The following is a 27,564-nucleotide window of genomic DNA, read 5'->3' as shown; positions in this document are numbered from 1 at the left end:
CTCCTTTACTGTGTTTGGATTCCTGTTATACATCTCAGCAAGCCTATGAGTGAATTAGACATCATCATTGCTTTTCTCTTTCACAGCCTGTGATCTAATCCTTCTCACCAAAACATTCTAGCTAGCTTCAAAGTAGCACAAGCATTAAAGAGAAGGTTAATTCATATTTCCTTCATTTGTTGTTTTTTTTTTCTCTTTACTGAGCTTTGTACAGAATCTCTTTAGCATCTGTGTTGCCCAAATACTGAGAAGCAAAGTCGCTGCACCCTTTGAACCAGACATCTCTAGCTCAATTAGGAAAATGTGTTTTCCAGCAAAGCATCATTAGACCTCTTCTGGCAGGTCTCTGGCAGATTTAACTGGATTTTCCATAGGAATTAACCATGGTTTGTGGATGATAGCTGATAGGAATTTCCTTCATTGGGCACTAGATCACATTCAGAATTACATGAGGCTTTGGACCAACAGCCATAAAAATCTGTTTGAGAGTAGGGACTGCAGTGGAATTTTCATCTATTAAATTTGCAGCATAAACACTGGAAACTGTACAGTGATACATGCTCTCAAACCAAACAGTATTTAGAGCAATAGGCAGGCTTTGCAGTGGGGTGACATGATAATAATATAGCCTTGTTTACTTCTGTAATTAATGTTTCTAAAGAAAATACCCTGGAAACCTTCCATAAGCAAGATTTGTTTCTGGTGATTGAGACTACAATCAGATGTCCCTATTCAAACAGTAATTGGTGTGCTTCATTAAAATGCAATTGAGAAGAAGATTTATGTCAATACTAGGCAATAAATAACACAGATACATGTTTTCTTATTAGTGATAATCTCTTCCATAAGCTCTCAGAGTACTTACTGCTTTTGTGCTGGGCCATGTATGTCAAAATCATGGGATGTTGGAAAAAGAATCCTAGAATCAACCAGGTTGGAAGAGACCTCCAAGATCATCCAGTCCAACCTAGCACCCAGCCCTAGCCAGTCAGCTAGACCATGGCACTAAGTGCCTCATCCAGGCTTTTCTTCAACACCTCCAGGGGCAGTGATTCCACCACCTCCCTGGGCAAATCATACATTCTCCCCTTTTGTTCTTAATTTCTCACTCTGATGTACTGGGGCCAGCTCCTTTTTCTTTTAAGTCTTCCTTGTTCCATGTCAAGCTCACTGTTGCTGTATTTTACCTTATTTTGTTCTCATAAAATGGCAGTTCCAGTAGGAAGGAGATCTAATGACACAGGGTAGGGCTCAGGGTGGAGTCTTTTGCTCTCTGGGAGATTACAAGACTGCTTAAAATTGGAATCATTTGAGGTTTACAGGTTTTCACCAGGTCAGTGCAGACCCAACTCATTGTTCCTTCTCCAGCAAAGGTAATAATAATAATAATAATAATAATAATAATAATAATAATAATAAATTAATATTCATAGAGTCATAGAATCAACCAGTTTGGAAGAGACCTCCAAGATCATCCAGTCCAACCTGCTATTGTTATTATTTTAAGTCTTTGTAGGCCTAGAAACTAAGCTTGCTCTCTTTGCAAGCCAGTAAAAGCCAAATAACTTCCAGTTCTTACTGTGTTTTGTTCTATGAATATACATGATAACATGCAAATAATAGAGTCAGAAGTGTGACTGTGAGTGGGTGATCCCATTGATTTCATTGAAACAAGGCAGATAAAGCTGAACACAAATTTCAACCTAAGATGCTGGTTCATTACCACCAAATTGATGGAGCTCTACGTTTACTTGCTAGCATAATTTACCAACTGCATGAGATGTGAGCAGGCACAGTGGTAACGTTGGCTAATTTTATGCTCAATGTGAAATCTTATAGCTGGTCAGATGGATACCATAAGAAATAATTAGAGTCATTAGAAGTAATGGGCTACAGCTGCAGTAATACATGCTCTATGCTCAGTCCAGAGGTTTTTAGCAAAATTAAATTAAGTCATGTTACCACAGTGCTGCCTCATATGCTCCTCTTGAGAGTAAACTCAGGAGTATATAAGCATTGCTGCCTGCTGAGAGTAAATGTCTCTTCCCGTTTCCATACTGCCAGAAAAATCAGTGCCCTACACAGCAAAATCCTGCTGAGGAGAAGAAATTCTGAAGCTTGAGGCCATTCCTTCTTTTAAAAAAAAAATAAATATTAAATTTTTTTTTAAAAGTAATAAATCATTTTAAAGTGCCAGCAATAGGTCCCCAGCTCATGTTAACTCCTTTCAACGAGCACAGCAGATCATCCCTCTGCTGTGCTGCAGCTTTTGTTACCAGCAAGGAATTGCAAGTCCAGTTTGCATCAGTGCTGAACCCTGGCAAATATTTTTCCTGCCTGAATTATCTGTGTTAGTCTTTTATGTCCACTTTATTGTAAGCACATTAACAGCTCCTGCTTTTGCATCTGTAATAGCCTCTCTTCTCCCCAAATTCCAAAGGCAGCTCATCGAATCATAGAATCAACCAGGGTGGAAGAGACCTCCAAGATCATCCAGTCCAACCTAGCACCCACCCCTAGCCAATCAACCAGACCATGGCACTAAGTGCTTCATCCAGTCTTATCTGGTTGATTGGTCTGGTTGATTGGACAGGGTTGGGTGATGGATTAGACTGGATAATCTTCCAACCAGGTTGATTCTATTCTATGATTTGATGGCCATGGTGTTGTCAGGTTAACAGTTGGACTGGATGATCTTAGAGGTCTTTTCCAACCAAAAAAAATCTATGATTCTATTCTATGATCTTGATCACCTCCAGGGATGGTGACTCCACCACCTCCCTGGGCAGCCCATTCCAATAACAGCAAGGAAAATAGCACAGTATCTTAGAGTGGGTGAAGGGAGGGACAAGAAGGAACTATAGTCCATGGTACTGGAGTGATTAATGTGACTGTTTATGATGAAGGAAATGAAACCTGGAAATCTGGGTAAGTAATGATCTTTCCAAGAGAACAACTTTCACTGAAACCACAATGCAATCTCCAGTGCTGGCCTCCTTTAAATTATTGCTGAAGTTTTCAAAGTAGAGCAGGGAGGACACAGAAAATTCTTTCTTCCTTGTTGATTCCCAGGAGCACAAAATTTCCAGCGATAGCTGGAGAGGAGTCACTGTGAGCTGCCCACGTGTCATCACCTCTCTGTAAAATGTGAGATGCTTCAGTGATAGGTTTGAGTAAAAGGGCTTAAGAGGCACATTTAGCACTGTCTGTTAAGCATGGTGTGCTGCAGAAAGGCTTCCTCTGCATACATCATCTCACACATTGATATGCAGGCCAAGTGTGCTCAGTGGGAGGAACAAGACCAACAGTATTTTTGAAGGTAAAAGCCTAATATTGCAGCTTTGGAAAGATCAGTTACCCATCTGCCAACCATCTATCTTTGGCTATGGTACTTGCCTGGCCTCAGTTATTACAGTGTGTAACTGCCTCACAACCACTAATATATTTATCTTTTTATCCTCCCTGTGGAGCTGGGAAGTGCTATTACCTCTGTTGCAGAACTAAGAACTGAGATTAAGGGTCAGATTTGTTATGGCATTTAGGTGCTCAATGGGATTTTCAGGAGCCCCTGACACCTGTTGTAGGAAGTGAAACCTGGGTCCTTTGATAGTTCAGAAAATGCTGTTACTTGTAGCTTTTCATTTAAAATTTTGGACTTACTTGACACCTGGGATTTGTAGGAGAAGTTCTTGTGTTGTGGGTAATCACCCAGACAGGAGAATGTCTCTTCATCCACCTACTAGGAGACTGTAGGTGAGACAGGAGCAATTTTATGGCAACATCATATCTCGATCCTGAATTCAGCAAGCTGCTACTCTGTGGATAGTGGTGAATTTACCTTCCTTGCCCAGCTCTGAGAGAGGGGTCAGAATTCAGTCCTAGACATATTGGAGCAAAAATAAGCAGCACCCATGGTCAATAAAAAGGGCTTATGTGCCAATTGCTGGGATGGAAAATTCAAGAGCAGGAGCAAATAATGAAACAATCTATATTCACGCAGCCGCCTTGCCAGCCTACTGCTGTAAGTGCAGGCTTACACCTAACCAGGAGATGTGAATCCTACTGAAAGCTCCAGAGTACCTCACTGGAAAACAAATGTTGATTTTGAACAAATTATCTGTTCATCACTAAATCATTTTCTTTCATTATTAGTCTCCAAATTGGTTCTGCTCTGGAAGACAAAATTAGGTTTAAAAACAAAGTGTCTCTTAAACATTTGCTTCAAATGAAAGTATTCAGTAAACATTACTCAAACTCCCTGGAGCATAAAATCCTCCACTGCTTTCTCTGGCTTTGCATAGATTTTTCTAGTCCTGGTTTAAAAGCAAGTGTCTCAGGGATTCATTGGGGATATCAGAAAGTCATCAAATTAAATCCTTTACAATCATCTGCCCCTCAAATGCTAAGGAAAAAAAATTATTAAGATCTTTCTCTCATTGTTTACAGAAGCATAAACTGGGACAAAAGCCCCATGCAAACAGTTACAGTGATACTGAGCATGGAAGAGAGAGGAGAGTCAGACTCTAAACCCATGGCACAAGTGTGAAACCATGTGGGCTACAAGCCTGTTTCTCATTGCTGAAAGAGCTGTGCTTTGCTGTTGCAGTGCTTGCAGTCATCTCCATACCATTAAGGCTCTGCTGAAAAGAAGGCAAGCCTGGCCCTCAAAATGGTGTTTTTAGCATTAAAGGGGCAAATTTGGGTTCATTTCAGCATACCAGCAAGATTGCAACTGTCTGAACTACTGATTTAGGATGACAGAGTGGGTGTCAGTGCTGCAGGGAGCGGGGCAGGTTGTGAAGCAGCAAAGCTCCAGCGTTGGAGCTATGGACTATCAGGAAATGCTCAAGAGGGTCCTTCATACCTCTATGACACAAGAAGCCCTACAGGGTTTTGGATGGGTCTAATTGCATAGATTGTCCTCAGTGCTTGTAAGATGCTGTTGTGCTGCCTGTAGGTGTTCATTGGTTAGAGAAGGGAAAGCAACTCAGTCCTTTTGTTAGATATGAGAAGGGAATGAAACTTTGGGACAGTGTTATCTAACAGACTCTCAGGTACTCAATAGCTTGCTCAAAGCATGAATTTAACTTGATTTAATGTTATGGGAACCTGTGTGCATATGGGAAAGGCGAAGGTCCCTCTTGATCCATCCCCACCATGGGAAGACAAACACCAATTTCCCAGCTCACTGTGTTCTCCAGTAAAAAAATGGTGTGGAACTGGGAGGCTGCTGCAGTACAGGGCAGGAATTGAGAGCTGCCACTGCTGCAGATGAGGGCTTTTGCACTGTAGTGTCCAAACACTGTTCTGCACTTACAAGATTTATTTCTCAGTAGGCAGAAGAGCTACAAGATGAACAGGTGAACAAATATATTGAGACAGCCAGGACATCAGAGAAATTAAAGAGTTGCTGAGTTGTTGGAGAGCTGAAGAATCACCTGGCCATGGTTCTGGGAATTATTTTATCCTTAGATTAACTCAGCTGTCTTGGGATTTGGACATATCCTTTGGTGAATTTAACTACAATGACTTAAGACATTACTGACACCAGCTCTCTGCTTCTCCTTTGGAGGTTCCTGCCTCTGGAGCAGAGGTGGCAGGAGGGAGTATGTGCCTGCATCTCAGCCTCTGCAGATTGGATCCTGGGTACATAGTGCAAGCAGATTGTCCTTCCTAATTTAGAGTAGATATCAGCTTGTGAGCTGCACCACAGAGTATGAGAACACACCGTGCCCAAGGGCAGGAATCTCTAGGGATGGCATGGGGCAGACAACAAGTTAAGCCACCATAATGAATGCCACCAGAGTGCATGTGCAAGCCCTAAGGCTGAGTGCTGTGGCTATTTTTACCATAAAGGAATTCTAACAGATATTGGAAGGGCAGTTATTGCAATTGGAAGGTCAGAGGGAGTCATTTGCCAAGTAGCACTATTTAATGTCAATCATTCTTTGCAGGTTTTTCCCCTCCATGCAATCTGCAATTCAAGCAGGAAGGAGGGGGTGGGGGGAAAGTATCAGCAGTCTTAATCTTAGGTTCCTTGTACAGGAACCAGCCAAGGGGGTGATAGCAGTGGAGAGATCAGAAGAAGGTTTATATGAGATGTAACTTCCCTGCAGAGAGCAAAGAAAAAGCAGCTCACAAAGATTGTGCAGAAGCTGCTAACCATAAGACCATGCTCATTCCTTGGGCTTCATATGCCTCAGTTCTTCACTGAAATTTAGATTTAGCAGAGTCAGCCAGGAAATTACAGATGAGTTTGAGTTCATGAGGGAAGGGTGTTCAGAAAGCAGCCATATGAAGGCACCAACAAGGAGGAAAGTCATAACTTGAAAAGTGCCACACAGAGGGAACTGTGCCTTTGCTTTATTGAACTGCTGGCTGCAATAAATATAGCTGAATTCCCTTATTCTACCATAATGTTGTCTCAGTACCAGCAGGAGTCCATTTAAGAATACACTTACTTGCACAAATGATTATATATGAAGAGCAGAGAAACAGCTGAAGTGCCTCTGCAGTCATGCAAGCAAATCCTAAAAGCTGCCCAAGTAACCCCAGCGGTTGTGTGATGCCCTCTGCTTCAGTTCTGTCTGTGCTGCCTGCCCAGAGCAGTGAAAGCAGAGGAGTTTCTGTTCTCTGTGCCTACATCCTTCACCTGAGGAGATCAGAGCCTAGATTTTGTGGTAGTACAGTAAATAAATGGTGATGAAATCAAGTAAGAGGATATTCCCAAAGAGGGAGAGTTGGGTTTTATAGCCATTTTCAATAGAGAAGGCCATAAGAGACTGTATTATAGAGAAGAGAAGAGACAAGTATAATACAAACCTATGAATGGATTATCAGCATGGAAGAGTGAACCTTGTGCTCCTGCTTCTTACAGCATTAAGGCCAAATGCCTGAACTAAAAGGTTTAGCTGTGTTAGTGCTATGACAGAGTTGTCATATCCCTGGCTAGGAGAGGTCAAAGCACTTTAGAGGAGGGCCTGGCTGTGACCAAGATTTTTGAGGTCTTCAGCTGGGTCATTTTCATCAGTTTTCTTATGGCCTTAGACACTTCCAATCCTCACATTGTAGGAAGTCTGGAGAACTGATTTGTTCCTGCTTGACCAGTGGCTTGAGTAAGACAAGTGCTTGCACTCTCTGTGTAGGTACTAAAGCTTTGCTAATACCCCAGTTAGCACCAGCGAGTTAGAAATCTGACCTTGCTTATGAGCCAGCTGATCACAGCAGATCTGCTGCACTCTGTATCTTGCCCCAGCACTTAAAGCATAGCAAAGCTGATGTGAAACATTATCAGGGTGGATTTGTGGAGTGTTCTACTACAGTGGGCATGAATTCTTTCCACTGACTAGACCAGGCACACATCTGAACCTCAGCAGGTCCTAAGGTGCCATGCAGTGGATGGTCAAGCTTTGCAAGATGAGAGCCTGAGATAAAGCATGACTATAGGAGGCACCGAGCTCTCCAACTCCCCTTTCTCTTACAGACTGGAGTCACCTACACGGGCTCTGGTGATGGAAGCTCCAAAAGGCATCGAGATCAACGCCGAGGCGGGCAGCTTGAAAGCCACGTGCAGGACAGAGCTCAGGCTGGAATCCAAAGATGGAGAGGTAAGTGAAAGACATTGAGACTTGCAGCAGAAAACAAACCAAGCCACAAATCCTCTGTAGGTTGGTAGCCTTCTGAGTCACGGACCAGCTCCATTTGAGCCACTGGTGTGGAGGGATTGGTGAAGCAGGACTTCCTAGCTTCGTTTCTGCTAGCAGTGATTGGACACAGCATGCAAACAAGCCTTGCTCCGTGGCAAAGGCTGATTCATTATTTTTAAAGTGCTTGGATAATAGCATCTGTTGTTCAAGCAGATTTATGCAGCTGTAAAATACACAGTGCTCCTAAATTCTTTGTTTCCTTGTCACTTTAAACTGAGATTTACTTGGCCAACATAATTAAATCTTTTATCATACATTTTTGTATACAAGAAGAGCTTAATATACCATTATTGATCTGAAATGCTTTTGTCGTTGATGTTTTCATCTTGGAAAGAAAGGGAGCATCAGGAGGCACAGGTTGTTGCGCTGGGGAAGCTTCCAAAGGGAAGCTTAAGAATAACTAAAGCTGATAAGAAAACAAAAGTAGAATAGATGCTGAGTTAAGCCTCTTCTGGTGTCTCAAAAATGCATGGGCACATGGTTCTCATCCCCTCCTCCTGCTATAATGATAGAAGACACCAAAAGATGTGGCTGAGGAGCTTCTGGTGGGGAATCTACCAAGAGCCTCGTCAGGATCTTCCTGTTGAACTCAAGCTTCCCAGCAAAAGGGCTCCAACATAGGCTCACATTTTTCTATCTTAGTGTCAGATGTAATTAATAGAATGGGCTTTTTGTTGCAGTTCCTGTCCTAAATACTTGCATTTTAAGACCTTCCATACCCAGACCATGGGTGTTAACAAAAAAAAACCCTCTCACACATACAGCCCTTCCTACCTAATATACTGCAACTGAAATCCAAGGCATTCGCCTTAATGTTTTTAACACTAAGTTGCTTTAAAAATGCATACATTGACCTGTCTCCTTCAAGAGATTAGATAGTTGGATTCTAAACTGGAGCCTTACTGTAATTGCAAGATAAGAGCCAATACTGTCAGTCACCCTGTAATATTCTGGTGTGCAGGTTATCGCACTGTGCCCTCCTCAGCCATGCCACGTGTCTGAGAGCTGCCACATGTTCCCTTTTATGTTCTGTTTTAGCAGGAAAAGCTCAGGTCTCTCATGGCATGTAAGTTATTTTTAATGTACAGAAAGGTGTTACATGTGTACATTAAATATACATAAAAGACAGTACTGTGAGCCTGCAAGCCAGCAGTGGGGTGACAGAAGTCCTGCTGGAGGAGCAGAGTCTTTGCATGGACGTAAACCATAGGTGCTCCCCACGCTGCAGTGGGGTACCTCTGGTTGGGTTAGCTCATACACAGGCGTGCCCCAGGACACTACAAGCCAAGGAGATGCGATAGGCAGATTAGCAGAAACAAACTGGAGGTCTTAGGTGGCTGATGGTAAAGGCAGATAGGCTGCCCTCCCCAGATTTGTGTCAGGCTTTGCCATCCTGATAGGCTTGCCTACTCAGATTTTGGAGCTGCTGAGCTGTCCAAGGGAAGCTTCTTTAAACACGAGATCAAAAATAACAGCTCGCCACTAACTCTCTCTCTCTCTTTCTTTCTGTCCCTCCATCCAACTTCAGATAACGTTGAACTCTGCAAAAATCAAACTACCTAACTTGCCTCAAGGATCTTCCTCTTCTGCAGGGTCCAGGCAAAAAATCTACGAGCTCTGTGTGTGTCCCAATGGGAGATTATTTCTGTCTCAGGCAGGAACCAGCTCGACCTGCCAGATAAATACGAGCGTCTGCCTTTGAGAGACAATTTGTGGTGGGGCATCACAGGCAGCACAAAAGCCAGTTCTGGTCTCACAGATTGCAGCTGCCAACTATTTTTACTAGAACACAGAAAGCCTATCAAAGACTTTTTTTGTGTGTGCGCGCGCGTGTGTGTGAATAGCTATATAAAAATAGATATATAAATATATATATATCCTCTGTGTAAAATGATGTTTCAGTACAAGGAATCCCAGGGTGACCCTGTTACATTTGTGTAGCATTTCTCTTTCCCACACCAAAATTTACTGGTACAATCTGCTGACTTGGAGTCCATGCCCCTCTGGACCCTTCTGTATTAGTATAGTTTTAATGATCGCCCCTCGTTTTTCGATCGTGTTCTCGGAGCAATAGGATTGCTGTCTGGGCAACACCCTGGAACCGGTGTAGACCCATCAACATACAAAGGGAAGAGAAGCATCTCTGATTATTTTTGCACCATTAAATCAGTGGCATAAGGAAAAGAAACAAACTAACTCCAAGAATTACCCATACTAGAGTAATCCAGGATACCTGAGATTAGATCGCGCACTTCAGTTTTCACCTGAAGCGTGGCTGCCTGATGTGAGAAATGGATTGCAGCAGAGAAGTTCAGATCTTGCTGGAATAATGATCTGTTTTACTAGAGAGGTTTGGGACTTGCCTGTGCATGGCCAAGGCTGCCTTGTGCTATTCGGATATGACACATTAGCTCTAACCCTACCCTAAGGTCACCTACGTGCTAACAAAATTGGCACTGCATTTAGTTCTTGGAAGGAAAAAATTATGACCCAGAACCTCCTTAGTTAACTGGTGTCCCGGATCCATTAGCACCTTTGAGTTTCAAGAGATTAAAGCTGTGAATGTTGCCTGACAATACCTATAGAAACAGAAAAAAATGACCCTATTGTGCCCACAGACACAGAGGCATTCACACAAAAGGAGTGTGGAATACAGGTGCTGTATTGTCATCTTTCTTTTCAGCATATACCCTCCAAGGTCACTTAGATTTGGTGGAGATTGCAATTTTCAGAGATGCTGACAATGAAACTGATATTTTGTTTAAGATTTATGAAGATAGGTACAAAGGTGGATTACTGGAAAGCAAAGGGCTTTGGATGCTGGTTCCTCTAGAACCTGAGCCCTGCAAACTTTGTGGATGAATTTTTTTCACGGTTGTAAGTTTTTCCTTAGTTTACAGTCTGTGAATCACTTACAGGCAGGATAAAACATGAAATCTTATCTGGTAACATTACTTCCACTGCTCAAGTTCTGGAAAAAATAACAAGAAGAGCCCAGATCATTGAATTCTGACCCATAATTGCATCCATGTGCATGTAAAAAGCCTTGAAAAACAAATACATTAATTACTGCAAAAGTATCCAAGTCGCAGTAAAACGTCCAAGGACATAAAAAGGTTTCTAAGCCACTGAGATGCTCTTGAAAGTATTACCTCATATGCAACTGTGACAGATCTGTGCCCATCCATAGTGATAGCAAAGCAAAGCAAAGCTGCTGTTCTTCAGGCTATCTTCAAGATAAAATGTAGCTGACAGATATCTTCAGAACTAATTTGTCCTTTTCCATTTTTAACAGTTCCTACCTATTTTCTTGTGGTCTGGAGAGTACCAGGGTTGGTTTTTTATTATTATTATTATTATTATTATTATTATTATTATTATTATTATTATTATTTCTTCAATTAATTGTTCTATCTCAACCCAAATCTTGACTGGATTCAAAGGAAAGATTTCTATGGAGTTTAGATTAGATCTGTTGCTGCCTAACAAAGCAGCCCTCCCTTAAAATTGATTCCTGAAATAGGATTGAATGATCTGCTTTTATTTCAGTAATGTGTTCTGATTAATTAATGAATTCAAACTATATGTTAATGAGTGGTTCCTGTAATTATTATGTCTTGAGTCAATGTTTGAATGCAAAGGGTCACCCAGGATAATAATTGTATTGGGACACAGGACTTTACCATCTCTGTTCAAAGAGGGGAATTGTGCCTATGCCTTAAGTCAATGCACTCAGCAAGGAGAAGCACATCATATTTATCTTGTTATTAAAACTAGTTTATTTGGGGGGGGAGGGAAAGGAGGGTGTCTTGGGAACTGGTTGTGCAACTTAAAACAGATATTAATGAAATGCATTAAGACTGTAGGGGCATCTAGAGTGATACAGCCTTTTTTTTTACCATGTTAAATATAGCAAAATACTGTCTGTGTACCTTACCTCTGGGACCACGACTGAAGTCCCATTCATAGTCGTACATTCACTGTAGAGTTGTTTTCTCTGCCTCATTTGATATCAGTCACAACTCTTTATAGCAGGCATTGCATGGTCCTATTCAGAAACAAATGCCATGTGAGCAGTTGTGAAGACATGTGCTGCAGGAAGAGAATCATGGAATCACAGAAGGGTTTTGGATGGAAGGGAGCTTAAAGATCATTTAATTCTAACCTCCCTGCTGTGGGCAGGGACACCTTCCACTGGACCAGGTTGCTCAAAGTCCCGTCCAACCTGACCTTGAACACTTCCAGGGATGAGACATCGACACCTTCTCTGAGCAACCTGTTCCAGCATCTCACCACCCTCACAGTGAAGAATTTCTTCCTTAGATCTAATCTAAATCTACCCTCTTTCAGTCTAAAGCCATCACCCTGTATAGAAAATGAGTCACATTAACTTTCTGACCCCTGGGGGTGCTAATGCTGGTGAGAAAGGCAGGGCTGGACACAGGGACTGACCCACCTAGGATGCTACATCCTTATTTCCATGCTCTGCTCCCAAGATGCCCATGACTCTGTCCTCATCTCCATGCACTCTCTAGCTGCTCTGTGGAGGATTTCCATCCCAACAAATGAATCATAAGCGATTGGTCTTCTCAGCTGGGCTCTTGGATGAGATTATCACCTATCCTGGAGGCCATAAAACTGCTTAAGGACTTTCAGCCATTTATTTTGGTCTGATTTTCTATTGGGTTGCTGTTAGGGAACAATCTTCTGCATCTGTGCCACACTGCAGAGACTTCTCCAAGATGAGCAAAGGGTACCTTAACGATGCCTACACAAAGGAAATGCCGGTTGATTCAGTATATTTTACACTCGTGTTTCCATGTTAAAAGGGCATGAAAATTGATGTTGTGTTGAAAGACAAGGAGTCATTGCAATGAAGTCTGCCCCCTTATAGAGACTCCTAAATCATTTGAGCCCCACTTGAGTTTTAAGAGAGAAGTTTAGATGATGCTGCCTGTGCTTGTGTTGGCCACCTGATTAGTCCCCTGCTGCTCAGTGAGCAGCAAAGCAGAGCAGACAGCAGTGTGTTTCTGAGATTCTAGGGGGAAAAAGAACACAGGCATGTTTACAAAACAGCATGTAAGCTCATCCAGCTGTCTCCTGCTTCAGTTTGTTGTTGGGGGCTGCTGCGGAGTGGCTGACTCACCCGTTGGACAAGGCAAATGCACAAGCATCCCTTTTCCTCCCACCTTCCCAGAAATCCCTCCCAGTTGCTGTACCTGTAGGCTTGGTTTTCCCTGAGTTCGTTTAAACTGGAGGCTCCTTGGCTGGAATTTCATCAGATAAAATGCCAGAACCAGACGAGAGTTTGTGTACTTCTTTGTGAATCAGGCCTGCAGTTCTGTTCAGGTGGGCGTTTGCTGTCTGGGGAGATACAGTTGGTCTCAAGTCAGAGTTTAGTTTTACCTCCTAACGCTAAGGCAAGGCTGGGGTGGATGCTGAATTTGTTTCTGCTGAGCTCAGTGCAAGAGATGCCAACGACTTCGTGGCCTGAGCTGGGACAGGAGATGGATAGGTGACAACTCAGAGCTCGGAGGGCAGCAGAAGTGCTGGCAGCCCTCAGGGTGGCTGTGGGACTGACTCCTGCTGCAGGTCTGCGCTGAGACTTGGAGCACTAAAACCGCATTGAAATGCTAATCTAGGGACTATGATAGTATAATGTCACTACACCTTGGGCAACCGTGAATACTGCAGCATTCATAAATGCCTTTATGTGTTGTAACTCTTAACTTTATAGGGCTTTGAAGCCTTGTTCAGTTTGCTCTAAATGCACCACTCCAGTAAGCAGTCAGGAACTTGGCACCAGTACCTCATCCATACGCAGTGAATGACCTTTCTGCTGTCATAGGTGAGGGAAGATGCCTTTTGTAAAGGAATCACACAACTGTCAGGGTTGGAAGGGCCCTCAAAGATCATCCTGTTCCAACCCCCCTGGCCATGGGCAGGGGCACCTCCCACTAGATCAGATTGCTCAGAGCCCCATCCAACTGGCCTTAAGTATATCCAGAGATGGGGCTTCCACCACCTCCCCGGGCAACCTGTTCCAGTGTCTCACCACCCTCGTGGTGATGATTTTTTTTCCCTGACATCCAATCTGAATCTTCCCTTAGTAAAAGCAGCTGATCCTGATATTGACTAAACAACTGTATATATTCTCCAAGTTTCTTTGTGGTTGTTTTTAGTTTGGGGGTTGGGTTTGTGGTTTGGTTGTTTTTTTCCTCACTTTTGAAGTATATTACCGAGGGAGTCAGTTGAAATGGGTAGCTTAAAAGTACAAAGAAATGTTAACACTAAAAGAAGTCATCACAAGGGGAAGCCAACAGCTTCTAAAATATGTATGAGGCCTCTTCCCTACATAAATATTTTTAGAAAACTAAGCATGTGCAAGAGTGCTTTGTGTTTGGTTAGCTCAGGCATGTGCTGTTGAACAGTTGTGTTTTGAAGTGTGGGCTTCTTTTTAATCATAAATACCATGTTTCACAAACAAAAGAAGTTTAAGGCATAAGCCTAAAAATACCATCTGCCATATGCAGTGATGTCTAAGTGAAAAAAAAAAAACACCTCCCTAGAAACTGCTCCAAGGTTAAAGAGAGAGTCATAGAATCATAGAATCAACCAGGCTGGAAGAGACCTCCAAGATCATCCAGTCCAACCTAGCACCCAGCTCTTTCCAGTCAACCAGACCATGGCACTAAGTGCCTCATCCAGGCTTTTCTTCAACACCTCCAGGGACAGTGACTCCATCACCTCCCTGGGCAGCCCATTCCAATGCCAATCACTCTCTCTGGCAACAACTTCTTCCTAACATCCAGCCTATACCTACCCTGGCACAACTTGAGACTGTCCCCCCTCATTCTATTGCTGGTTGCTTGGGAGAAGAGATCAACCCCACCTGGCTACAACGTCACTTCAGGTAGTTGTAGACAGCAAAGAGGTCACCCCTGAGCCTCCTCTTCTCCAGGCTAAACAACCCCAGCTCCCTCAGCTGGAACCTGTGAAGATGTCAGGTTACTTCACCTCATAGCTAGTTTGCAGATGCAGATGTTCTTGAAGGAAATCAGCTTTTGTTGCCACAACTCACAAATACATAGCAGTGTGTGTGTGTGTGTGTACACCCTCACATAACTTGTTTACAACAAAAGCCAGTCTTCTTTTTTTGTTATGGCTTTAACTTTTCCCCTTGCAAAAGAGAACGAGACAAAGACCAAAGACTTAGAGAAATTCATCCCTTCTCTAGTTGTCCTCACACCTGAAATGCGTTAACTTTAATGGTGCTTTTTTGAACTGGGCAGGAAAACATTCAGGTTTATCATAAAGCTGCATTTGGGAGAGTAAAGTGGCAGGAAGACTCCGAGTTCATTAATGGGGAGAAAAGGAAATAATGTGGAACATCTTAAGATGTCTGCAGAGGGCAAGGTAACCTGAAATTTGAAATGTGGAGAAACAATTTGAAAGGCTAAAAGGCCTCATCTTGGGCTGAAAGTGTAAATAAATGGAGTAAATGCTACAGGCTGTTCACTTACCTGCACTCCAGCAGAATCATAGAATCAACCAATTTGGAAGAGACCTCCAAGATCATCCAGTCCAACCTAGCACCCAGCCATATCCAGTCAACTAGACCATGGCACTAAGTGCCTCATCCAGTCTTCTCTTGAACACCTCCAGGGATGGTGACTCTACCACCTCCCTGGGCAGCCCATTCCAATGCCAATCACTCTCTCTGACAACAACTTCCTCCTAACATCCAGCCTAGACCTGCCCCAGCACAACTTGAGACTGTGTCCCCTCATTCTGTTGCTGGTTGTCTGGGAGAAGGGACCAACCCCACCTGGCTACAGCCTCCCTTCAGGTAATTGTAGACAGCAATGAGGTCACCCTTGAGCCTCCTTTTCTCCAGGCTGCACACCCCCAGCTCCCTCAGCCTCTCCTCATAGGGTGTGGAAATCCAGTGGCTGCTCTGGGAGAAAGAATAAGTCTGCCGTAATGATTTCACTTTAGAAGTGCATACAGTGAAAACAACAACCCCTCCCCCCCAAAAAAAACCCCAAAAAGTTAGAGTCTATGCTCTTTTTTTCTTTTATGGCTGACATTTTCCATTTTGAAATGTCATCATCCAGAATTCACCCCAGCAAGCACAGGGCACGTTCCTGGGAAGCTTTGCCAAGCACTGGATTGGTGCTTTTGGAATGTGAAAATACCAACCTCTTTATTGCCATTGCTGCTGAAGAACGCTCTCCTGGCACCAGTTTCGTTCTCCCCATTTTAACCTTTCTCCTCAGTTCTGAAATTGCTGCTTAATATTTGGGTGGCTGATGTCCAGCCATGCACAAGGCTGCCTGCAGGTGGTCAGCAGCCCCTGGATCCTCATCTTCATATCATAGAATCACAAACTCAACCAGGTTGGAAGAGACCTCCAAGATCATCCAGTCCAGCCTAGCACCCAGCCCTGTCCAGTCAACTAGACCATGGCACTAAGTGCTTCATCCAGTCTTATCTTGATCACCTCCAGGAATGGTGACTCCACCACCTCCCTGGGCAGCCCATTCCAATACCAATCACTCTCTCTGAGAAGAACTTCCTCCTAGCATCCAGCCTAGACCTCCCTTGGCACAACTTGAGACTGTGTCCCCTTGTTCTGTTGCTGGTAGTCTAGCAGAAGAGACTAACCCCACCTAGCTGCAGCCTCCCTTCAGGTAGTTGTAGACAACAGTGAGATAGATCCTCCCTGAACCTCCTCTTCTCCAGGCTAAACAACTCCCACTCCCTCAGCCTCTTTTATCACTTTGCAGTCTCACATACCCCTAAAAACAAAACTTGTGTCTAGCAGTGGCATTGAGGTGAAATTGGGGACCTTTAGGTAAATTCTGCCCAGCAATTGCTGTGTTTTCACAGCTGATGTAGCTGAGTTTATGCCTGCGAGTGGAGCAGGGTTAAACACTAACATGGCACTGATGTGATTATTCAAGCAAGAGTGGAATGAATTAAACAGGGCAGGTAGGAGGAAAAGGAAAGAAATGGCAAGAGACATCACCCTAATCACAGTAATGCAGCACACCTCTCTGTCTGTTTACACTATTATACTTTAAATTAATAATATCCATTTTACTAAATATGCTAGCAATTATACTTGATCTTTCATGGCACACAGTGGAATTACTGTCACTGAAACCACTTACAGCTTGGGCTGTTCAAGATTGCTAGGCTGTTGTTTCCATCCACAATAACCACAGTGGCTTGGGGCTTTGATGAAAATTGTAGTGAATAGCTTGTGTTTAGAAAGCTTTTAAGTCAGCTGTGGTTGAGAAGCCTGTGGTTATGCACATACAGCCCTGAGGCTTTATCATTCCAGACTCTCTTGTCCTGCCACTCCAATTGCGTTGTGCCCTTGTGAAGAGCGACACACTTTCCATACACAGGAAAAGATGGATGCATATTTAAGCTATCCAAAGTGAAGAGGAAAATCAAACCATAGTGCACCGCTGAGATTCTGCATCCAAGTCACTTTGAACTAGAGGTGTGAGTCCTTGAAAAATTAATGTGCTACAAGTGCAGTTCCTGTGGGAAAGTTAGCAATGGTGCTACTCCAGGAAGCCTCTCACCTTAGAATCATAGAATCATAGAATCAACCAGGTTGGACGAGACCTCAAAGATCATCCAGGGCAACCTAGCACCCAGCCCTAGCCAGTCAACCAGACCATGGCACTAAGTGCCTCATCCAGGCTTTTCTTGAACACCTCCAGGGATGGTGACTCCACCACCTCCCTGGGCAGCCCATTCCAATGCCAATCACTCTCTCTGACAACAACTTCCTCCTAACATCCAGCCTATACCTCCCCTGCCACAACTTGAGACTGTGTCCCCTTGTTCTGTTGCTGGTTGTCTGGGAAGAGACCAATGCCCACCTGGCTACAGCCTCCCTTCAGGTAGTTGTAGACAGCAATGAGGTCAGCTCTGAGCCTCCTCTTCCCCAGGCTAAACAACCCCAGCTCCCTCAGCCTCTCCTCACAGGGCTGTGCTCCAGGCCCTTCACCAGCTTCATTGCCCTTCTCTGGACATGTTCCAGTGCCTCAACATGTCCCTTGAATTGAGTGGCCCAGAACTGGACACAGTACTCAGTCACTAGGATTCTCTGCCACCAGCTGGTAGCTGTGTGTTCAGACGGATTTCCCTTGAGGCGACTCACCTCCATAGAGTGAGCTGTGTTTGGTTTCAATCAGTATCAGAAAACCAGGCAGGACATGTCCACTGTGAAATGATACATAATTGTATGTTGCTCTCGTGGTTAGTTGGTTGAATCTTTCTGCCAGCAAGAGAAGGAGAAATCTGGGAGAAAGTGTTGCATGTGCATTGCTGCCTGCTACCAAATGCCTCAGATAATAACATGCAGCCTTAGTTAAACAGCCTTTTCTTCTAAGATTAAAAAGGGCTTTTTGGAAGCCTTTCATCAGATCCTACCCAAATGGAAAGTCTCACCTTTTCCAGTGTATTTTCTCTAACAGGAATAGGCTGGTAGCAAGGCACAGGTCATGTGCATCTTTGCATGTAACAGGAATTTTAAGTTGCATTGTACTCTCCTCTCCGCCCCGTTGAAAAGGCTTAATCGGCAGTAGGAGATAAAAGCGTTCCAAAGCCTGCTACTGCTAAATGCTTTATCACTTTCTAAAGCAATGTAGTTTCTTTGATATTTAAAAGAAAAAAAAATTCCTCATAACAAAGTCCTTGAAACATCTTGAGGCAGGCTCAGGCCGGAGAGCAAAAGAATAATTGTGGGTGGTTCTATTCTTACCAAAGGCCAGCCCCTGGCTGAGAAAGTGTTGATGTTAGAGCTCCCCTCATGCTCGCTTAGCTGCAGACACCACCGCACCCCAGCATCACGGCTAGATTGCTCTAGGGCAGCTGCCTCAGAGCAGAGAGCTAGCTCCTTCACAAAACCAAAACCTGATCATTTTGTCTTCATCTGAGTCTTCCTCTGGGCTCCTGTGCTTGGTATTGGTGCTGTTGTTGATGCAGCAGCAAGTGAAACGCTTGGGCAGTATCAGTGATTTTACAGATGATAAGTATCTGCACTCTGAGTGGTATAAATCATGCTAGTAGTTGTTGGCTGCTGCTTTTAACAAGCCTCTGGCTACCTTGAAATCATTGGCAGCAGCTCCAAAAGGAGTTGATGAATATTTTTTTTAAGCCCCCTCTGCTTTGTCCTGTTAGTACAACATCCGAGGGGATGCCATGGGGATGGTACTCTGGTCTGCTGTCTCTGCTCAGAAAGCCTGCTGGGTGAGGGAAGCTGGTGGGTGGTTCTGCCCTTTCTCATTTATTTCCATCACCAGGTCCTCTGCACCACAAATATAAGCAAGGCATGATGCTTGCCTTGGAAAACTGGGCTGGAGGAGCAGTGCACCAAGACCATTCACAGCATGGGGATTTGACTCTGTCACTGGTGTAAATCAGGATCTGCCTCCATTTAATTGACTGGTAGCCTTCACCAGCTGAGGTTTTGGCCCTAAAATGTTTCCACCTCTTTTGAAATCGAAAGGAAGAGTTCAGCTGTCTTGTCTAAACCATAGTCCAGGTGCTTCTGGCATCAGCCTGGGGCATGGAGGGTCCTTGTGCCTCTGGGGTTTCCTTTTCTCATGAGTGCAGATAAAGAGCTGTGGGAAGTCTTCCTGTCACTGCCAGCTCAAGCTGCTGCCTGAAAATGGAAGCATGTTCACCCATGTTGGTGAGTTATGCGTGAAGAAGGTCTCACTGGGCAGGTACCAGGGCTCTGCTGGTCCCATTCATGGTAGAGCAGGGCTGCACTGTTTGTAGGGTGTCTTTCACAGGGCAGATGCTGCTGGAGGAATTCACTTTTTGTGAGTTATCAGGGTGAGCACAGAAGTTAAGATGAACAAATACCACAGAGTGAGAGCGTGCCAGAGACCTCCTAAAGAGCAGATCTGAGCAGTTACCATATACTGTGTTTGTTCCTCCCTAGGTCAGAGCTTTTCCTGAGCTGAAAGCCCAGTCTTGGTCTGGACCTGCACTGTGCAGTAATGTGGGAGCAGGGAGGGGGATCAACATGCTGGATCTGACTCAGATTCCTTTGGGGTTTGGTTTGGGGTTGTTTTTTGCCCACCCCTTATTGCAATTAGTTTCCTTGTGCACAAACACTGATAGAATCATTGCTATTAACCCACAAATGCTCCGTGTAGGTAGACCCAATGGAAAAGCAGCATTCAGTGTGAGTTGAAGCAAAACCTACACCAGTAGGATAAAAGGCATGACCCACCTGCTCTAGCAGTTTTCATCTGTGATGGTAAAATACCTTGTCTGACCTCTGCCAACCACCAATGACCTTGATCATGTCAACAGGACAAAATGAATTTTAAGTTCTACCACTGTTCTCATGAAGAAATTCAGATTTGTTTGGCTTTTTGGGTTTTTTTTTTTGACTACTTCTTTTTTCCCCCTCTCTTTTTTTTAATTAATTTATGTATGTGTGTGGTTGTGTGGGGAAATATAAAGCTTTTTTGTATGGAATAACATCAATCCTTGCACACTCTATGCAAAATTTTGTAAGCATTGCAATAATGCTATGAATTACACAAGGAACTATTTTAACTTTATTACACTTTCTGTATAAAAAAAAAAAAAGAAAGAATTTGTATTTAAATGATTTCAACTGCAATCAATCTTGTAAAATATATTAATAAAATAATGATTGTTAAGAAGGAAAGAGATGTAGAGGGTTTTCTTTGCTTGGGTTTTTGGGTTGGGGTTGGGGTATTTTGTTGTTGTTGTTGTTGGGTTTTGGGGGTGGTGGTTTGGGGAGAGGGAATGGAAAGCATGAATCAGATCTCAAACTTCCATATGGAATAGATATGTCATAAAATCAAGCAGGTTGGACGAGACCTCCAAGATCATCCAGTCCAACCTATCACCCAGCCCTAACCAGTCAACCTGACTATGGCACTAAGTGCCTCATCCAGGCTTCTCTTGAACACCTCCAGGGACGGTGCCTCCACCACCTCCCTGAGCAGCCCATTCCAATGCCAATCACTCTCTCTGTGAAGAACTTCCTCCTAACATCCAGCCTGTACCTACCCCAGCACAACTGTCCTTAGGGTATGCCAGACTGGATCACACCAGTGATCCATTCCACAGCAACATGTCCAGGATTTATTCATGTCACAAATGCTGCAGAGGGTGGAATGAGAATCTCTGTGGCTGGCTGTTGGAAGAAAACCTGTTGTCAGCAAAAGAAGAAATCTTCCCTTTGGGGGATAGTTGAGTTACTGTCTTGCTTACAGTTTGCTGAACTTCTCACCCTTGTCCTAGCCTTAGAAACTCACAGCCAAGAAGTTTTGCAGGCATTGAGGTGCTGCCTGAGCATCAGAAAGCTCTCGAAGAGGATGACTCACTCATAGCGGGGATCTGGCGCTGCTTGTGCTCCAAACCAGCAGGGCCCCAAGGTTTTCCAAGAGGAGTCAGAGGCAGGTGAAATCCCATGCTGCACACACTGTAAGGAGCACAAGCTCAAGTCAGACTGGGGAAAAAAAAATGAAATTAAAACATTTTGAAAAACCAGGAGCCTGAACCAACTCACAGAAAGCCTCTTGAAAACCTCTGGCTGCTTTAACGATCCATCAGTCTTCTTTTAATTGGCTAACTAATCAGATGCTCATGAGTGACTCTGCACATGCCAGGCAATCACTTCTGAGGGCATTTTGCAGGAGCTGGGTTTTAAATATGAATTTGTTCGCCTTGGATTTTGTCAGTAAATGAGAGCATTGATTGAGGTTCATTATCTGAACGAAGAGCAAGAATGCAATCCGGCTGAAAAGCTGTGCCTGCCTTCCAAGTGCACAGAGAGTTGGAGCCCAGTCCTCACAGCTGAAGACACTGCCAGAATCCAGGCTATGGGGATGCTTGTTTACCAGTTTGCAAGGGCTGCTGTTTACCAAGCTCCAGGTAAGTTCACTCAGTGCTCTTTTCATGGGCATGCAGAGTGTTTTTCTCACTCACTGGCTTTGGTCTGTTTGCCTTTTTTTGGTTTTAATATAAAGAAAAAGACATCTTTCAGCTGAATTTCAGCTGCAGTTCTTGGCCTGAACGTGGAACTCTGACAACGAAACAATTCATGAATTAACCCCCGTTAAGAAGCAGGTTGGCAAAGAACTTCCCAACACCTTCAGGAGACGCAGCTCAGTGTAGCTGCATGGGCAGCACCAGCACTGCCTCAGCAGTCAGTGGCCAGATCTTTCCCCAGTACCAGCAAACTCCTCATCAGCTGCCTGTAAATGTGGTGTGATTTAAGCAGTGAGCAGTTATGAAACTCAGCCTTAACAGCAGCATATTCACAGTGCCCCCACGCTAGCAGTGCTAAGTGCAGTGGTGCTCAGGAGCAGCAGTATCTTAACCATTTTTAAAGCTTGGGGAAGCTGTAGTTAACAACAGGATTTGTCTTTCAAAATTGAACTCCTGGGAAAAGTATCAATGTGTAATTTCTTCCCAGGTATTTTGCTTTTCTTTTTTTTTTTTTCCCAGGAGTGCTTCCCAATTTTTGCTTTCTTTCCTTTCTACCCCTGTAGGTAATTTGCTGCTTTGTGTTGTTTTAAATAGAAAACAGAAAAAGAGGAACACCCCCAAAAAAAGAAAAAAAAAGATGTAAAAGAATCATTGAGATTAAATGAGTCCATTTCATCCTCTGTAAAATAATAACCTCTCAACAGTTTAAAACCTGAGTGTAGCTGGGGGTTTGTATTTTTCATCTAAGCCCAGACAAGCTACTGCTGCTGAAGCTGAGTTGTTAAATAGAGGTGATTAGTTTTGTTTTTATGACCAGTGTCCAGAAATCAGTGATGAGAGGTAGCTGTTCCTTTTTAACTCCACTTCTATGACCTTGATTCTTCTCTCTTTAAACCGAACAGAGAAATCTTCCTGAATTTAGTGACGAAGGTTCAGACCTAAATAGCTCCAGTGCCAAATGGATCCCAGAGGAAAATTATATGGCCTCATTTAATAGAGGGAAAAAAGCAAGAAGTCTGGCCAGCAGCTAGAACTTGGCTCTTTTGTGCAGTCATTTCAGAATAAAAAGCAGCATGTAGGTAGTCTTTAAATATTTGACTCACACTATTGGGCTATTGTAATATACATTACTGATATGATCTGCACTCTTTAAAATTGGGCTTTGTGAATAGCCCTTCACATAACAGCTCTGCTTCAGGCCATCGACTAGACCTGTGTGACATCAGCTGTGGTAGTTTCCTTTTCACACTTTCAGGGATGATTTTTTTTTTTTGCCACCTTACTTCTAGGCTTTGCTTTCAGCCTCATAAGCAGCAGGGTGATGGAGGCAGACAATCCCCCACTGCCTCTTCGCTGAGGAATGTGTGTGGCCATCTGCTCTGCTCCATTCAGCGGGAGCATGTAGGGAGGGGACAAGCACAAAACACCTTCTGATTCTCTGAAATGAGCTCTTCTGGCTTGGTTTTGTGCTCCCCTCACTGCAGCACACAGCAGCTGGGTAGAGTTGGTGGGCAGCCAGGGCCTCTGCCAGGAATGGACCACTCTGGAGGCTCCAGGTCCCACCTCTCATTCCTCAATAGCTCCATTCCCATGCCGCTGCCTGACTTAGGCTGGGGAACAGAAGTATTTTAGTTGACAGCATAGCCCACAAGTACACAGGGAACCATAAGCCCTCAGTGTTGCTCTGGATTTCAGCACCTTGTAAAACAAAACTCATCCCACAACTTGAGTTTAGCAGCTGAGAGCTCCAAGGCAGCCAAAGGATGCTGAACATGACTGAGATGGGATTTTTTTTTCCTCACTGAATGTAGGTCTTACATCTGCTTTGCCACACTGAGGAGATCTATCAGAAGGAAAAAGAAAGGGAGGGGAAGGCAAAAGAAGAGAAGCAGTAGTACATGCACATGCTGCATTGCTGTGTGGCTGCCTGCCTCTCTTAGCCTGAGATCTCCTCCTTTGTCCAGCCAACATCCACATCTCCTGCCTTGGGAATGAGGGTTCGATGGAAGCTGCTGCAGTTGGGTTTGGCTGCACCATGCCCCAGCAGCTGCAATCTGCTGCATCCCCAGTGCATTCAGGACATAAGGCAGAGTGATGAAGGAATGCCCCACTCCTCCCAGCATGGCAGGATGGAGCCATGCAAGCACGTAGGATAAAAATCATAGAATCATAGAATGGTCTGTGTTGAAAGGGTCCTCATCTAGCCCAACCCCTCCCCCTGCAGTCAGCAAGGGCATCCTTAGCTAGACCAGGTTGCCCATAGTAGCCAGGGTGCTCCATAGCAAGACATCCCCACTTTGCCATGGCAACAGTTATGTCACAAGGCGCAAGATACATCCCACACAACATATTCATATGGATTTCAATGCTGTTATGGGAACAAACCAAGGCCCCAGGGCTGAAATAAGCAGTGGTAGAGCTGACATTGGTCCCAGAGAGAAGACTGCTTTTATCTTAACGCTTCCCCACCAAACAAACCTGTCTTTGCAAACCAGGCTAATGAAAAACTTTTCATTGCTTTCCAGTTTGAGCAGGCTTAGGAATAATAGCTGGCTGATTGGGAAGCAGGGGAGAGAGAGGAGAGAGAGGGAAAATGTGTGTGTGTATATGCATGGGGCTGGAGGAAGATACATTTCTGAATAATGTGCTCTTTTTCGTGTCAGTTGTAACAACTCCCAAAAGCATTTGGGTGTTTTCAGTAAACCCCAAGCTCAGAAGAGAGGGTTGGCTGTTGGTTTGTTTGGGGTTTTTTTTTGCAGTACAATCACCTTGAACCATAATAACTAAATTGCCTGCTATAAAGACATTAAAATATCTATAGTGGAACCAACAGGCTGTGAATGCTGTGGCAACTCTGCACACACACACACACACAGAGAAACACCACCACCAAAATAAAAGAGGAGAAAGGCACTGTCACTTCCAAGCAAACCCACAACCTACCACCTACACAGTGAACTTTGAAGCACAGAATGCAAGGTCCAATGAATTATTTATGAATTAATTTGCAATGAACTTTTTAGCAGTCAAAGGAAACATAAACTGGCAGCACAGCCCTGCCCGGGGTGGCGACAAGGGACACGAGCGTGCTGTGCCTGTGGCAGAAGACATTTAGCAGTACACATGATGAGCTGTACACTAAGGACATTTAAGACCAAGATAAAAATTAAGCATCCACTTCCTAGCAAACACCAGCCTGGTGTGCTAACATTATCCCAAGGTACCCTGTGCCCCCACTTGTGCACTGCAATCATCCAGTGCCAGGTGACAGGAGCGCTTTTGGCTCTACAGACACAGAGTGTCACCCACCACCTCCCACCTTTGCCTCACCACTCTGGTTTTATGCTAAGCTAAAGCAGAAGTAGGGCGAGTTGCTGCTTAAAGGCTAATGATGGAACAATGAAATTGGGAGATAAAAAGGCCACATCCTGCTTTTAAACTAATTCTTTTCAGCCACGCTGTAAAAGACACAAGGACAGCCCAGCACTGAATGGGCTCTGCACTGAGGGCTCCACACCAACAGTGGCCTTTAGCATGACATTAAATTAATGCTTTTGTGGGTCTTTTTTTCCCCTCTCCTCAGCTGAGATACCTGTTCTGACTGCGTGGCTGCAGCCAAGCCCCAGTCCTGACGCTAGCCAAGCAGCTGCCAACCTGCTCTTAAGCTAATGGGCTGCTGCTGCCCTGTTTCTGAAATGTAAGCATGGATCATGGGCACAAGCAAACCTGGCTGGATTCCTAGTAGAGCTGAGAATTGCATTCAGTAGCATCTGGGGCAGGGAGAGGGGTGATAGGGAAGCTAGCATGAGAACATAGACAGGAGTGGCTTGGCACAAACCAAAAGCAGAGCAGTCAGGTTGGCCTGGACTGGACTGGGCTGTTCTGGATTTGTTGCAGCTTCTGGGGCACTGCCTCCAGGAAGTGAGGTTAAAAGCAGAAAGATGCTATGAAGGCAAGGAGGACTTTAAGATGAGCCTTGGATGGTGCAGGAATGGACATGGCAGGCAATTCAGGGTTAACAATTAATAAATTGCAACAAATTATTTGCAATTAAAAACCATTTACAAGCTGCTAAATTCCATTAACATTACATGACCTATATAAAGTGACCCCTAATTGCATATGAAAGGGGCTGGCTTTTTATGTTTTCATCTCACCACATGAAACAATAATTAGGTGAGGTGCACATTGCCCAGACCATTCCATCAGGCAGCAGGCAGGAGGCTGGAAGCTCCAATGCACATGTAATAGCAGTTTCAGGTACAGCAAAAACCAGGATGCAACAGAAATAAATGCAGCATGCTTGGGAGCTCGGAGAAACCAGCTGCCTCCATCAGATGTGAAGCTGATCTAATGCTCTAATGGCTTTGGTTTCATGTGCACCAGAATTCACTGCCAGACAGTTGTAAAGTTACATTGACTCCAGCAAATAACTGCATCTGACCTGACTGCAGTTGCTCAATTTATGAGAGCAGTTAGAACTCGAGGATGTTGTTATTTTACTGTTGACAGAATTGAAAGAGCAAGCTCTATCACACATGCCTGACTCTTGCCTTAGGAGGACCTAAAGAGAATCCAGAAATGTTAAATTCACTCCCTGCCACCTCAGAGAAATGAATTATCAGGAATTCACAGAGGCTGCATCACCCTCAGCCCACTACCAGCCAACCACATGATGCTGTGCAGGACCCCAAGGCACTTGGGCAGCTTCCTTTCACTCCAGAAGCCAAGTGGAATCTTGTGGGGTAGTTTGCTTGCAGTGGAGAAGAATTAAAAGGTTGTTGCTTACACTAAGTACACAGAAACCCAGCACAGGAAAGGCAGTCATCCTCCACCAAAACAGCAGCAGATAAACCTGCTCAGCACAAACCAGGCCAGCATGTCAGGTGTGTACAACCCCCTGCATCATCTTACGCCAGGCAGCAGCACTCACCCTCAGCACCTCTGGGCTGATGCTGCCCTGCACCATTCAGACATCTCTGCCCTGCACAGCTCCACGCTGTGATTAATGAGAACTCAGTAGGCTAGAGCAGGGAACTACAAGTCTTTAATGTGTCAACAGGTCAACTTACAGGCATTAGAAGCTTGTTGGCACAAGAATGTGGCTCGTCTGCATTAGGCTGCTAACATCCACCTGTGATTTGCATTTTCCAGGGAACACTGTTTCAGCTTTAGCCTTTCAAGAAGCTGTTGACATTAACAAAAATCCTTTGCAACAGGAAGGCTCAAGCAAAAAGACAGCTGAAAGAATTGCTGATGGCATTTTATTTCCTGATCCAGAAGTGCCACAACGAGGTCTGATTGGGTGGGAGCATTCATGGAATCATAGGATTGTTTCAGTGGAAACCACCTCTAAGATCACTAAGTGCAACTGTTGAACTAACACCACCATGGCCATTGAACCATGTCCCAAAGCACCATTCAAGTACCTAAGGAGAAGCAGCTAATGGAAGGATGCAAAGTAGCTGCCTTTCAGGAGTGGATGTGGCCATGGCAGCAGGATGGGGGTTTCTGTTCATCAACATGAAAGGAATTTGGAGAGGTTTTTTGGTTTGTTGGCTAGGTTGGTTTGGGTTTCTTTGGTTCCCTACATGCTGCACGGAAAGGAATTCTCAGAGGAGCTAAGTTTTTTTTCCCTCTTTTGGCACTGGAGCTGGTGTTCAGAACTTCACTCAGCATTCCAATAGGAGAGTCAGAGTTTTAAAGCTTCCTATGGAAAAGGAGGTCCCTTCAGCCATGGCAGCTATTTAAAAGCCCAGAGACAAAGTGTGCCGAAGGAGTAAAGGGAATGTATGGAAGTCAGAGGTGAGCTTGGAAAAGCCTTTCCTTCCACATTAAAGCACTTCAGCTA

At 44.2% G+C, this 27,564-nt stretch overlaps 1 protein-coding gene across 16 annotated transcripts in view; it reads left to right on the top strand.

Moving 5' to 3' along the window:
- SGCD (sarcoglycan delta) overlaps positions 1–27,564 on the top strand; it is a 681,477-nt gene that overhangs the window by 637,074 nt on the left and 16,839 nt on the right. For 14 of the 16 annotated variants that reach the window (XM_064161986.1, XM_064161983.1, XM_064161982.1 and 11 more), the window contains 2 exons: positions 7,484–7,607; positions 19,681–20,411. In XM_064161986.1, the coding sequence (XP_064018056.1) occupies positions 7,484–7,607; positions 19,681–19,935 (379 nt within the window). In that variant the 3' untranslated portion in view covers positions 19,936–20,411. Of the gene's footprint in view, positions 1–7,483; positions 7,608–9,234; positions 9,598–19,680; positions 20,412–27,564 lie in introns of those variants that run through there. The other 2 variants (XM_064161993.1, XM_064161998.1) reach the window with 2 other exon arrangements.

Source organism: Pogoniulus pusillus, chromosome 22 (genome assembly GCF_015220805.1).
Source record: "Pogoniulus pusillus isolate bPogPus1 chromosome 22, bPogPus1.pri, whole genome shotgun sequence".
In the NCBI taxonomy this organism is placed as follows: domain Eukaryota; kingdom Metazoa; phylum Chordata; class Aves; order Piciformes; family Lybiidae; genus Pogoniulus; species Pogoniulus pusillus.
This window is presented reverse-complemented; position numbering and strand designations above follow the sequence as displayed.